This window comes from Vanessa tameamea, chromosome 2 (assembly GCF_037043105.1).
Source record: "Vanessa tameamea isolate UH-Manoa-2023 chromosome 2, ilVanTame1 primary haplotype, whole genome shotgun sequence".
In the NCBI taxonomy this organism is placed as follows: domain Eukaryota; kingdom Metazoa; phylum Arthropoda; class Insecta; order Lepidoptera; family Nymphalidae; genus Vanessa; species Vanessa tameamea.
In genome coordinates, this window is record NC_087310.1 from 1,940,600 (window position 1) to 1,952,722 (window position 12,123).

General features: G+C 30.6%; 2 protein-coding genes across 2 annotated transcripts in view; one reads left to right on the forward strand and one right to left on the reverse strand.

The window, feature by feature from the left end:
• Positions 1 to 10,912, reverse strand: part of LOC113398288 (RING-box protein 2-like) — a 35,556-nt gene extending 24,644 nt beyond the window's left edge. Inside the window, exon 1 of the mRNA XM_026636954.2 lies at positions 10,693 to 10,912. Coding sequence (XP_026492739.1) covers positions 10,693 to 10,846 — 154 coding nt within the window. The 5' untranslated portion in view covers positions 10,847 to 10,912. The remainder of the gene's footprint in view (positions 1 to 10,692) is intronic.
• Positions 2,670 to 9,201, forward strand: LOC113398287 (facilitated trehalose transporter Tret1-like). Its single transcript, XM_026636953.2, has 3 exons — positions 2,670 to 2,851; positions 6,340 to 6,459; positions 7,297 to 9,201. Exons 1-3 carry the CDS (start codon positions 2,765 to 2,767, stop codon positions 8,557 to 8,559), a joined length of 1,470 nt encoding a protein of 489 aa, XP_026492738.1. The 5' UTR covers positions 2,670 to 2,764; the 3' UTR covers positions 8,560 to 9,201.
• Positions 10,913 to 12,123: the final 1,211 nt, after the last annotated feature.

Below are 12,123 nucleotides of genomic sequence, written 5' to 3' on the forward strand. Positions count from 1 at the left end.
TGTGTGTGTGTGTGTGGCTGATAAAGGTGTCGGATAGGTCGTTTTAATGGCTAAAGGCAGTAACACAAAAACTAACTACAGAAAAACATAACAAAAGTCTGCTACTAATTTGTCTCCTAGAAAAGCACAGAATCTATAGATTTAAAATTTAGCATATTTGTTAGTAGGTAATAGAAGACTAATTCGAAAAAAAAAAGGAATGAACTAGCATTTAAAATCTTTCGCAGATACAAATTACCTTATTACATTTTATCGGCCTATTAGGAGAAAGAAAGTTTTAAAAAAGCGCTTCAATCAGTCGGCAGCTGCAGTACGGCATACTAATGAAGCCGGGATCAATGCAATCGCCAATGCCGTTTCGTATATTAAAGTATTCTGTTCTAAATGGAGTTGAGCGCCATCTATCGAAAAATTGTATCACTAAGTCTCAGCGAGCACTATAGCGCTCCTAGCGCCATCTTTGACAGGAACTCAAAGCTTTTCTAAGTTTTCAGGAGTTTGGTTGACAACTTTTTTCATGACGAGACATTTAGAATAATAAATAATATACATATAATATCATATATTTGTTTATATGTATATATATTATTAATAACAGTATATTAATCAAATCATTAGACGACTTTAATAAATTTCCTTTATATAACATTTTAGTATCTTAAATATGTATTAGTGTATAATAGAGATATACAGGTGTCCCGGAATGCGACGTCAAGCCAGTACCGGGTGATAGGCCAGGTCATAACATTTATCAGAAAAATCCAAAAAAAAATGTCATGTATTTTAAAAATTATGACCTTTTAAAAAAAAACGAAAAATAAACAGCCTGTGATGCATATTCACTTCCCGTTTCTACAAATTTTCACTTTATTTTTATTTTTTTATTTTTTTGTAACCCTGAGTAATGCTCCTGTAGCTAGTAGTCTAAAATTTTAACCCAACTGTACCGGTTTGACGTCGCATTCCGGGACACCCTGTATATTATATATACATATGTATATATGTAGTAAGTATAAGTATTAGTGTGTAAATATTTGTATGTAAGTTTATGACTGCACCGCCTACGCCGATGGTTTTAAAAATTCTCTCTCAGATTGGGTTGTCTGGAAGAGATGGCTAATTAGCCATAAGTCCGCCCATTGTACAACACTCGTAATCAACATTAATTTTTTATTTTTTCGTTTTTGTATTTAATAATTTTGTTTTACTTTTTTTTTCTGTGTGTTTCGTGTTGTTTGTGGTGTACAATAAAGTATATTTCAAATCAAATAAGGTTTTTATGTGCGCTGTAAAAATAAGAAGCCGCCGTGTGAAGAAACTATTATAATCAGATGTGTCAATTGTTTATGTTAAAAACATTCATTGCGTCCATAAATTGTGTTTACCGGCAGCCCGTTACTCTATACAAACAACATATGCGTTAATTTCTGTAATGACCGTTACGATTACAACGTCATCCCGAGAATCAATTTTCTAAATACATATTTACTGCATCTTGTTCTCTATTACAAGTCAGAGTAGCCTGTTTTCTGTAGTGTTTAATTACAAAAGGGCATAATAATACAGTAGACTTGTATACAGTCCCGTCTTAAGCACAGCAGGCGCTCGGGTGCACAAAATCGAATGGTCTAAGACTTGATCACATCGGCCCCCAAAAACCAAGACTGTTTGTACAGATAACACATATTATTAAGTTAGCCAAAAAAATTAAACAATCTTGTCGGTTGTATTTCGAATATATGTTACAGGTAACTGTCTTTTAATGTCCCATTGCTGGGCTGGGAGTAAATTTGGAGTTTATTCCATCACGCTGCTTAAGTGCGGGTTGGTGGAAAATTTACCAAGCCAAACCAATAAATAATATTAAAATAATTAAAATTTCTTTTAACAATAACAATCCTATATTATTTTACAATTGTTATCCAAAGTTCAGCGAAACACTAGGATTGTAATTACGTGTCTTGTTTGATTGTTTTAAAATTATTAGTTATCGATTTAATATAATAGGGCCCAAGAACAGGAATGGCTAGAAATATAAAATAAAAAACCTTTTTTTTACATAAGACTATGTGAATTATTTTTGGTTTTGGTCACAAAATTTAGCAAAGATAGATAATAATATTACCAACGTTTCATAAGTTCTTAGTTGTAGGTTTATAAGGTGTTGCCATGATTGTCGCATTAAATATATTAAAAAAAAACATACACGAATTTGCATATTTTTCATTATTATAACCCGCCCGTTCCACTAGGCATTAAAAAAACGGGGGCGAAAGATCAACGGAAATCAAAAGAAAAGCTTACAATCTACAAACGACTCTGAGTTTATCAGTCATAGTCTTATACCGATACGTTCAGTAATTTTCATGTTAAAAACATTATTTTATACATAGACATAAGACATTCAATAATATCAATTATCAAATCAATATAAGATTTTATGTCTCAAGTGAATATTGTATGTACTGTAATTTTAGAGAACAAAAATTTCAGTAAGATTTTTTACGTACTATAAGTATATATGTATGTAATAAAATAATATAGCTAAATAATATGCGATGTTAAGGTGGAAACCTTTTGAGTAACGCAACCTCGAAAGCCAATCAGTTTTGTCAATCAATTTGTTCTCATATAAATCCCTAAGAACGCGCGAGCAGTGCTCATTTCTTCGATGCTCCATGCACGTTTAACATTAGAATTGATGTATACAAAAAGTATTTAGTCAATTTTTTTTTTCAACGATATATAATAACAAGAAACAACAATGAAAATGTTAATGAGAGCGGACACGCACTATAGTATAGTTGTGAGTGGTAGTGATTATGAAAAACCGAAATACACCTTTTCACAGGTACGTACAGTTCACATTTTATAATTTGAACAATATATCTTAAAATTATAAGACCAATAAAACATCGAAAAATCCTTTCGCAATTCGTAAACAAAAAAAATGTGTATCAAATTGTATCAATATTTCTTTTCAGATTGCATGTAGTTGACGAATTTTTAAAGATTATTTAATGAAATAAATTGCATGTAGATATATTGTATATGTAACGACCACGAGGCAATCAATTTGACATAATGCACAAATAACCTTTAAAATAAATGCATATGTTACTGTAAAAGCTCGAACTAAGGTAAATCTTAAGATTTTCCAGTAAAACCTAAGATTTACCGACATGAGTTGATAAATGTAAGTATTTATTATAAAGGGACGACTTTTTCGGACTTTTACCATTCCAACCTAACCTACTTACATGTAAATCCTAAGATTTACCAAGTGGATGATGGTAAAAGTTCGAATCCCAAAGTTTTATGGACATTTACCATTCATAATCGATCTTTTATAGTAACACATACACAAAATGATAATAATATCGATCACAAGATGTGATTAAATAATGGCTCTCGTGTAAGTGGAGACAATGATTGTTGATGATTGCTTAAATTGATCGTAGGCGGTTCGTACACACCTCCCAGCAATCACGTCATCCTGAATACACTCAGCGTAAACATAAATCATTACATTCCCATTTTTTCAGAATATGCAAATATACTGGCTGAACCTGCGGCTTTACTCGTTCAAAATTTATAAAACTTTACCTACATCCTAATTTTATCCCCTCGATGGGTAAAATAAATTAATGGAATATATAATATTATTTTGTAAAATAAAGGATAAAATTAACTATGATACTATATAAAAGAACATTTAGGTATATATTATATGCTAGTATACTATATGCTAGGTATATGGTATATGCTAATAATCAAATGTCACAAAAAGACGACTTGCGTTCTTACAATTTTTAGAGTGTTTTTGTGATTTTTTGTGCAGATATGTGATTTTTTCGACGTTGTTGCGCTCTGTTAGCACAGTCTAAAAAACCATACAGTCGTCCAACGAAGACGTTTAGACAGGGCAATCGTGCGTGGTGTGAGGGGCGAGAGGCGGGAATGCCGAGCCCGAACTGCAAACAAAACAATGTTAGTAGTTCGGGACACATCCTTCAGGGCTAACGCGTGTCTGTTTTTTTATTTTTTCACTTTGTATCAAAAATGTAGGGTGTATTCCGTAATGTACATGCTGATTTATATTACTATATTATATCAGTATATTAGCCAGTGATAATTACGTCATAAACCAGACGCCATATTGTACCGATGAGATGATACAAATCACATCGATTTTTTGATTCGAAATTGTTATCATTGTTATATTCAATTATAATATTGTTTTAATTATAATATTGCTGACGATGTTGATTTGCAATAATAAACATTTTATAAATATTGTTTACTTGTGACAACCCTGGCATCCTAACGCCGTCTAGAAGTTGTTAGCATTTTCCAAGAGAACAAAGGCGTCGTCCTACTGTATTATTTTTTATATTGTGCTGTTAGTTACAAATTTGAGAATATTATTTAAATAACTGTATTCCAATTCACATTATATGTATCTGCGTCTACGTTCTAAGTATAATAATTTGATCTGATATAGATTTTTTTTTTTATATTATATATGATTCTGTGATAAAGTCAAAATTTCCGCGCTGAAGTTACACTGCTGTTCACTCATAAATCAGTACTTATTCCTAGCTGTTTTAACGAGAATTGGATAAGCACTGGTTCAGAAAAAGAAAATCGAAATTAATCAGAAAAAAAAAATTAAAAAAACAAAAACCTATTTGTTTAGGGACTAATAATAAAGTAAAAATAATTATCAGCCACAACCTTCTTTATTAGAATAGGTTATTTGACTGGTTTTTAAAATCCATTTTTTATAAAATTTAGTAGAGCTTAAGGAACCCAGTAAACCCGACCAATCAGGAACGTTTTGTGTCACGTAACAAACGTTTAAAAAAATGTATTTTTATTTATGGATTTTTGAATAAATTAATAAATAACCATTTTTAAACTCATAATATATATTGATTACAATAATTGACACTTTATTTTTCGCATTGTCAAATAGCCTGTTCTGTGACTTAAAAGGATACATCTATGTACCAACACACCTATGTAGGCATGTATGTATAATTGTATATGTGTATTACATCAACAGCCTGTAAATTTCCCACTGCTGGGCTAAGGCCTCCTCTCCCTTTTGAGGAGAAGGTTTTGTGCATATTCCACCAAGCTGCTCCAATGCGGGCTGGTGGAATACACATGTGGTAGAATTTATATATATATGTGTATACAATTATTGATTATGTATGACAATAAAAATAAACGGAATATTAACATGTGTAATTATTGTAACTTCAAACTGAATGAACTTTGTAACAAGTATTACGATTTTATGTAAGCTAAATCGAGGAAGCGAATTTGTATATTACGGTGACTATGGAACCATAAGAAATTATTCGATTAATAAACGACTGCCGGGCGGTTAATAATTTTTGGCCTGTTTGAAAATAAGCACGTGACTAACGGATTGAAGATTATCGCTTGTATAAACTCGCGTACAACAAATAGTTAATCGCCATATATATATTGATGAATACTTTGCGAATATGATGTAATAATTAACGAAGTAAATTAATTTATTTATATTTGATTAGACAAATATTTTGTTCTTTATTTAAAAATAAAATATAAATAGCCTTTTCTTTACAGTGACCAAGCAATTAAGACTTTTATCAGTCGTTCATTAACATTACGGAATATTATTATTATTTATTAAAGTTTTGACGTCACTAAGTTAAAGGCGTAATTGCTAATAAAATATCGCCATTCTACGAATTCACTAACTGGGATCTAAACTATAAATCGTCGTTGCGCCTGCAAAAGTCGCTGTGTTTTTTTCTTATTTTTAGTTTTTTATGCCGTTTTAATCGTTATTTCAAATTATGTAGCTTTCGATGTATGAACGTCACATAGCTAAATTTTAAAACTTTTAAATTATTGAGGTTATCACAAAACTGTTTTCACAGTACGAGCGTATTGAAATAACGATTATAACGGCATAACAATCTAAAAATACGAAAAAAAACACATAGCCGCTTTTGCAGGCGCAACGACGAAATGTTAAATATAAGTAGTTATATTTAATAGATAAACATCAGGCCGGTTTCAATTCAGGGTGCAGGCCGGCAAATATCCCGAGCGCCTTGCTTTTTGGTTTAGCCAATGATGGTCAAGTCTTAGACCATCAGTGAGGAGTCATAGATTATATAGATAGTTTTCTTTTGAAAGGGGGGTCGATCGAAAGAACTCTGCATACACCTGGGCGCTTGTGATAGTTAAGACTGATAAAAAATTATGATAATACTTAATTAAGACCTCATACATAATATAGAAGAAACAGACATTAAATAATTCATAAGTTTTCAGATACTGGCTGCCGTTGCTGTTTCGATGGGATCAATGATTATTGGGTTTTCGTCAGCTTACACGTCACCAGCTTTAGTGAAAATGGAAAATAGTACAAGAATATCTATTTCTGAAGAAGAAGTATGTACTAAGAATTGTATTTTTTTTGTCTAAGATCCACGAATCACATTGAAATTTTAGTAACTGGTGTTACTAAAATTTCAAAACTATTACCAGTTGTTAAAACCTTCGGCTTCAGCATCAGCCAACTTCAGCATAACGTTCGACTCCTGAGTCGCGTCAAAACAAAACAAGTTCGTTTATGAACAAAATAAAATCAATAAAATTTTTGAGAACAAAATAGCATGTTGCAAGCTTCACTTAATGTGATCTAATGATAAGTAAAATAATCGTAACATGTAATAACAAGTTATATAGTAATTTAGTTTCACTTTTAAACCTTTAATAAATACGCGAAAAAAAAAAACAATTTGTGATTGTTAAATTAGTTTTAAAGAAACCAATACTATAACTGGCGATATTTAGAAAAAAGTTTAAAAGATACAAATAGATTTTAATTATTTGATGTTTATATAGTCAACCTAAACTTTTAGCCAAACTTGAACTAAAATTCAACTTCGGCTTCGGCCCGCCGAGGCTGTGGCAATAGTCAATTTCGGCAGAAATCGATTTTTGGTCGAACACTAATGTATAATAATGATCAAGGCGAACGATTAAACTTTATAGAAGTTGATGTACTGCACCGCTATCGATAAATTAAAACATAAACATATGTGCCTAACCTCTTCCTGATCAATCAACCGATGTTGAAGTCTATATATCCCAAAATGATATATCAATATCAATTTTGATATATTCTATACATCAGAACTGCTATTGCACGTTCAAGATCATTATTTTGCAACTTGCAACAATGTATCTAACATTAACATTCCGTATCACGTTGTTCTGTTTCAGGCAAGTTGGGTTGGAGGCCTCATGCCTTTAGCTGCATTAGCGGGAGGAATATTAGGAGGACCTTTGGTAGATTACATCGGTCGACGCAAAACAATACTCATGACAGCAATTCCTTTCTTCATTGGATGGATGTTAATAGCCACAGCTAAAATTGTTCACTTAGTATTAGCTGGTCGAGCTATATGCGGACTGTGTGTCGGTATCGGATCATTAGCTTTCCCAGTCTATCTCGGCGAAACAATCCAACCTGAGGTCCGTGGGACCTTAGGGCTGTTTCCGACTGCTATTGGAAATATTGGTATACTTATTTGTTACGTAGCTGGAAAATATCTTGATTGGTTTGAACTTGCATACTTAGGATCAGCTCTTCCCATTCCTTTCTTGTTACTTATGTTTATGATCCCTGAAACGCCTCGTTGGTACATATCTCGCGGTCGAACTGAAGAAGCGCGTAAAGCATTACAATGGCTTCGAGGTGCCAATACTAAAATTGACAATGAAATGCGTGATATAGCTTTATGCGATGCAGAAGTAAAAAATGACTCTTCATTTAAGGATATTTTGAGCATGAAGTATATGAAAGCAATATTTATATGCTTAGGACTTATGCTTTTTCAACAATTATCGGGTATAAACGCTGTAATATTTTATACGGCTAAAATATTTCAAATGTCTGGGAGTTCTGTTGATAAACATTTGTCTACAATCATTGTTGGATTGGTCAATTTCATTTCGACATTTCTCGCTACAGCTCTTATTGACAGAACTGGTCGTAAAATATTACTGTATATATCATCTGTAACCATGACTGTTACATTAATAATTTTAGGAACATTTCTTTACATCCGTGACAATTTACACGTAGACGTGTCTAAATTAGGTTGGCTGCCTTTAACTAGCATCATGGTCTATTTACTCGGTTTTTCTTTAGCTTTTGGACCAATACCATGGCTAATGATGGGTGAAATTTTACCCGCAAAAATAAGAGGAGGAGCTGCGTCAATATGCACCGCTTTTAATTGGCTATGCACATTTATAGTAACAAAGACATTCTATAATATTTTAGTGGCCATTGGCCCAGCAGGGACATTTTGGTTGTTTGGTTGTATTTGCTTTGTTGGTTTATTTTTTGTCGTGGTATGTGTTCCAGAAACTCGAGGAAAAAGTCTTGAGCAAATTGAAAATAAAATGACTGGAAGAAAAGCGAGATCTCGTCGGATGAGTTCTATTGTAAATATAAAGCCACTTCCAAGTGGCTGCTAAATATTATCTATATTTTATGTATGTGTACTAGTAAAAATTGCATAATTCATTCTTAAGAGAGTAATGTAACATGAGAATAGTTTACATTTTGAAAAGGTAACATGTAATTACCTACTTATCTACAATTTAATAAGTAACAGTTAAAAAGTGGGCCATATTAAATTAGCTTTAATCATAGCAGTTTTATTATATAGTACTGTTAATATGTTAATCAAAGAACATCGCATGGCCAGGATTTTATTCTTGGGTAAACCATGAAAACCCCCAGAAGGATATTAACTAAAAAGGTATTTTTTCTTAAAATATTATTTCAAATAAAAAAGACAAATAAATGGTCTACTACACATACAGAGTATCCATGTTGAGTTGTTGATATACCTAGGAAGAGTAATTTTTTTTACAATATTCACTTATTTTCGGTAAATGTCATTATTTTTCTATCTATTTATGTATATTAGAAAAATTGATTTCTTTATTAAAGTGTTAGTGTATTAAGTACTTAAAAGTAGTCAATCTGTGTTCATGATTTGGCACTGGCATTTCGTGGGGGACAGATTCTATCCACCTTACCTGGCTATAAATATCCTATCAATAAATATAATTTTCATGAATAAGAGTTTTCTATAATCACAGATTTTTTTGAGCGAAACTAATCATATTGCCAGCTCAATCCATCCTTGGGATCTAAATTGTTATTTTTTTTATACATCTGATCTCTCAACACTGGTTTTGTGACTGTATAAATGACTAACAGGTAGCATCTATCCAAATACATAAGTTTTGAATCTTACTAAAAGTAATATAAGTAGTTTTCGTGATAATATGCTTGTCTGTTTTCTAGGTTTAAAACTAGCTACAAAGTAACTACAAAGAGGGATCTTTGTATAAAATCTGCATAATCAAACAAATATTGTTAATTGGAAAAATATCTATCTGCTTAATACTTCATCAGAAAACATAGAACTAATTGTAACAAAATTCAACATAGAGGTAACCTGACAGAAATTGTGGAATCTGTGTATTACAGGAGATGTTGCAGGAAATTCTTATATTATTAATAATACTAAAGCTTGTCATAGAATATCGTAAACTTCTTAATAGTAAAAATATGGTGAATTACTGAATTTTGAAGAAAATATAGAACTATTAGCATATTACTATATAAATAATACAACAACTATTTTTGTCTCATTGTGAAGAAATTCTGTCTTGAAATAGTTTTGCATTAAGATATGATCTTATTTTCTTTAGATGTACTTACTGGTTAAATTTTTTAGAACTTGTTTATGTATATGATTCTCTTTTCACATGAAACTTAAGGAATAATAAACAAGGATCTGTTAGAATCTCTAAAATTATGAGGCCATAGGAGATTGAATACAAATAATTGTTTTGAATATACTCGATATATATCTATTATTATATTTATTTAGTATATATTATATTATATATATTTATTTAGTAGTCGTATATTTGGTTTTTAAAAATTTAACATGAGCAATAATTTCAAGATTTTTGAATGAACATGATTTATTTTGTTTTTGAGACATAAATAGTCCGTTTTATGCAAAAACTAGCAACCCACGAAAGCTCTAATACACACTATTAACATTTATTACCAGTGAGAAAACCAGTGTTATGAAATGCAAAATAATATAATTTAATGTCTTTCAAATAATATGCATAACATTATTGTTATTTATTTAACCATCACTATAGAATTCTTGTATTTTTAATCTGAACATATATTATCAGTGCTTCTATGGGTTGGTGTATTTCTGCATAATAAAGTCTAAAAATAATATTGTTAATTTTATTTTAACTACATAAAATAGTAAATTGTGTATATTATAGGAAATTGTAATTTAGCATTATTGGATTTAAATTTATTTTAGAACGTTTAATGTATTTAAGTAGTGTTTATAGAATAGAAAATTATAAATTTTATACATTACCATTGTATTATTTAAATAAATATGAAATGTTGACAGTGAGTTTTCTTCAGTGGATTTGTTATATTACTTGTTATTGAACGAGAATTTTACTGTAAGGAGTAAGATATACTAATAAAGGCAATAAAATTCAATAGTTATTGATAGTATTAATAGATCTTAGTATTGTAAACAAACTCACCCATGACTTGAACGCGGCAAATTGCACAAGTATCGCATTCGACATCCCAGCTCCACATTGCCACTGCGTTCCACTTTTTTAATGTAAACATTTTATCGGGCTTCTGCCCATCAGCATCCCCTCGATCGAAGGACTCGCAATCTTCTCCAGACATTTATTTTAATAATTATTTTCTCCTAAATCATGAAACTCTGAATGACTTGATAAATGTCAATTATACTTTGACTTTGACAGTGACATTTGAATTGATAGAAGTCATCTGTTTTGGGAGGCTATTAGAATAACTCAGAACGTTAGTATAGTTAGTTAAATTGCATTTGATTCGTACTCTAAGCACAATCGATTAAAATAAAATTATGATTGAATTTAAAACGAAGCATGTAGTTTGGATTTAATTTTGGATATGATATTTTACATCTAACAAAACACATTGTAAAATCATTGATTCTGGGTAAGTTATTATCAGCGTAGCTTATAATATTAATACAAGCATTTGTCATTTGAAAGAAAAATTTGAAATGTGTTTTAAATTATTCTAGGAAAGGCTAATACGTGCATTTTAGTTTCTTTATCTGAAGTCACTTTCAAAGTTTTTGTGTGTAAACTAACAACAAGCACCCAAGAAGGCATTCATTTAATGTTAAATAAATAAATTTAATAAATTTTGTTGTTAAGGTTTACAAGATAAATAATATTTTAACTTTTGTTATAGATTCTATCAACACCCGATTATGACGAAATGTTAGAAACAAGGCGTCATTTTATTTTAGTAATACAGATCCAACATATTTTGTTACCCACCTTGATAGTACCCTATTGAGTTTGGTCATATCGCCGTTAGAAAAGCCTAATGAGTGTCTACCCTCTTTAATTTTATTAGGTCTGAGCTAATACTGTTTGACTTGTTCAATAATTAGGCGATTTAAGCCTGCGTGCGTCCTACGTTTCCTAGTTCCTATAACAAATCTTTAAAATAGTCATTAGAGTCAGTACATTGATATATTAGACATAATCAATCGTTTTTGAGTTACAAGTAACAAATATGTAAAGACATTTCTGAAAGCTTTTACGTCACGATTATATTAAATGACTGAAACTAACAAAACAATTTTACTATCTGTAAGGAAAACAAATCGTTTGATAATATTCACTGGGCATTAATAAAATACTTATTGTACGAATTGTATTTTATTGTAAAAAATGTAAAATCATCTTCAACCTGTAAATTATACAAAATTGTAAAATAAAACAAATGAAAATAGACATTTACGGTATATTGATACTAAGACATGCTATGTATATTTGAAGCTTGATTTAAATTGTAACATTATTATAATTAAAAACCAAAGATTTAAACAATGAACAAACGATTATGATAAATGTTACCAGCTTAAAATAATTATTAATAAAACTAGATAAGTATTAATCAAT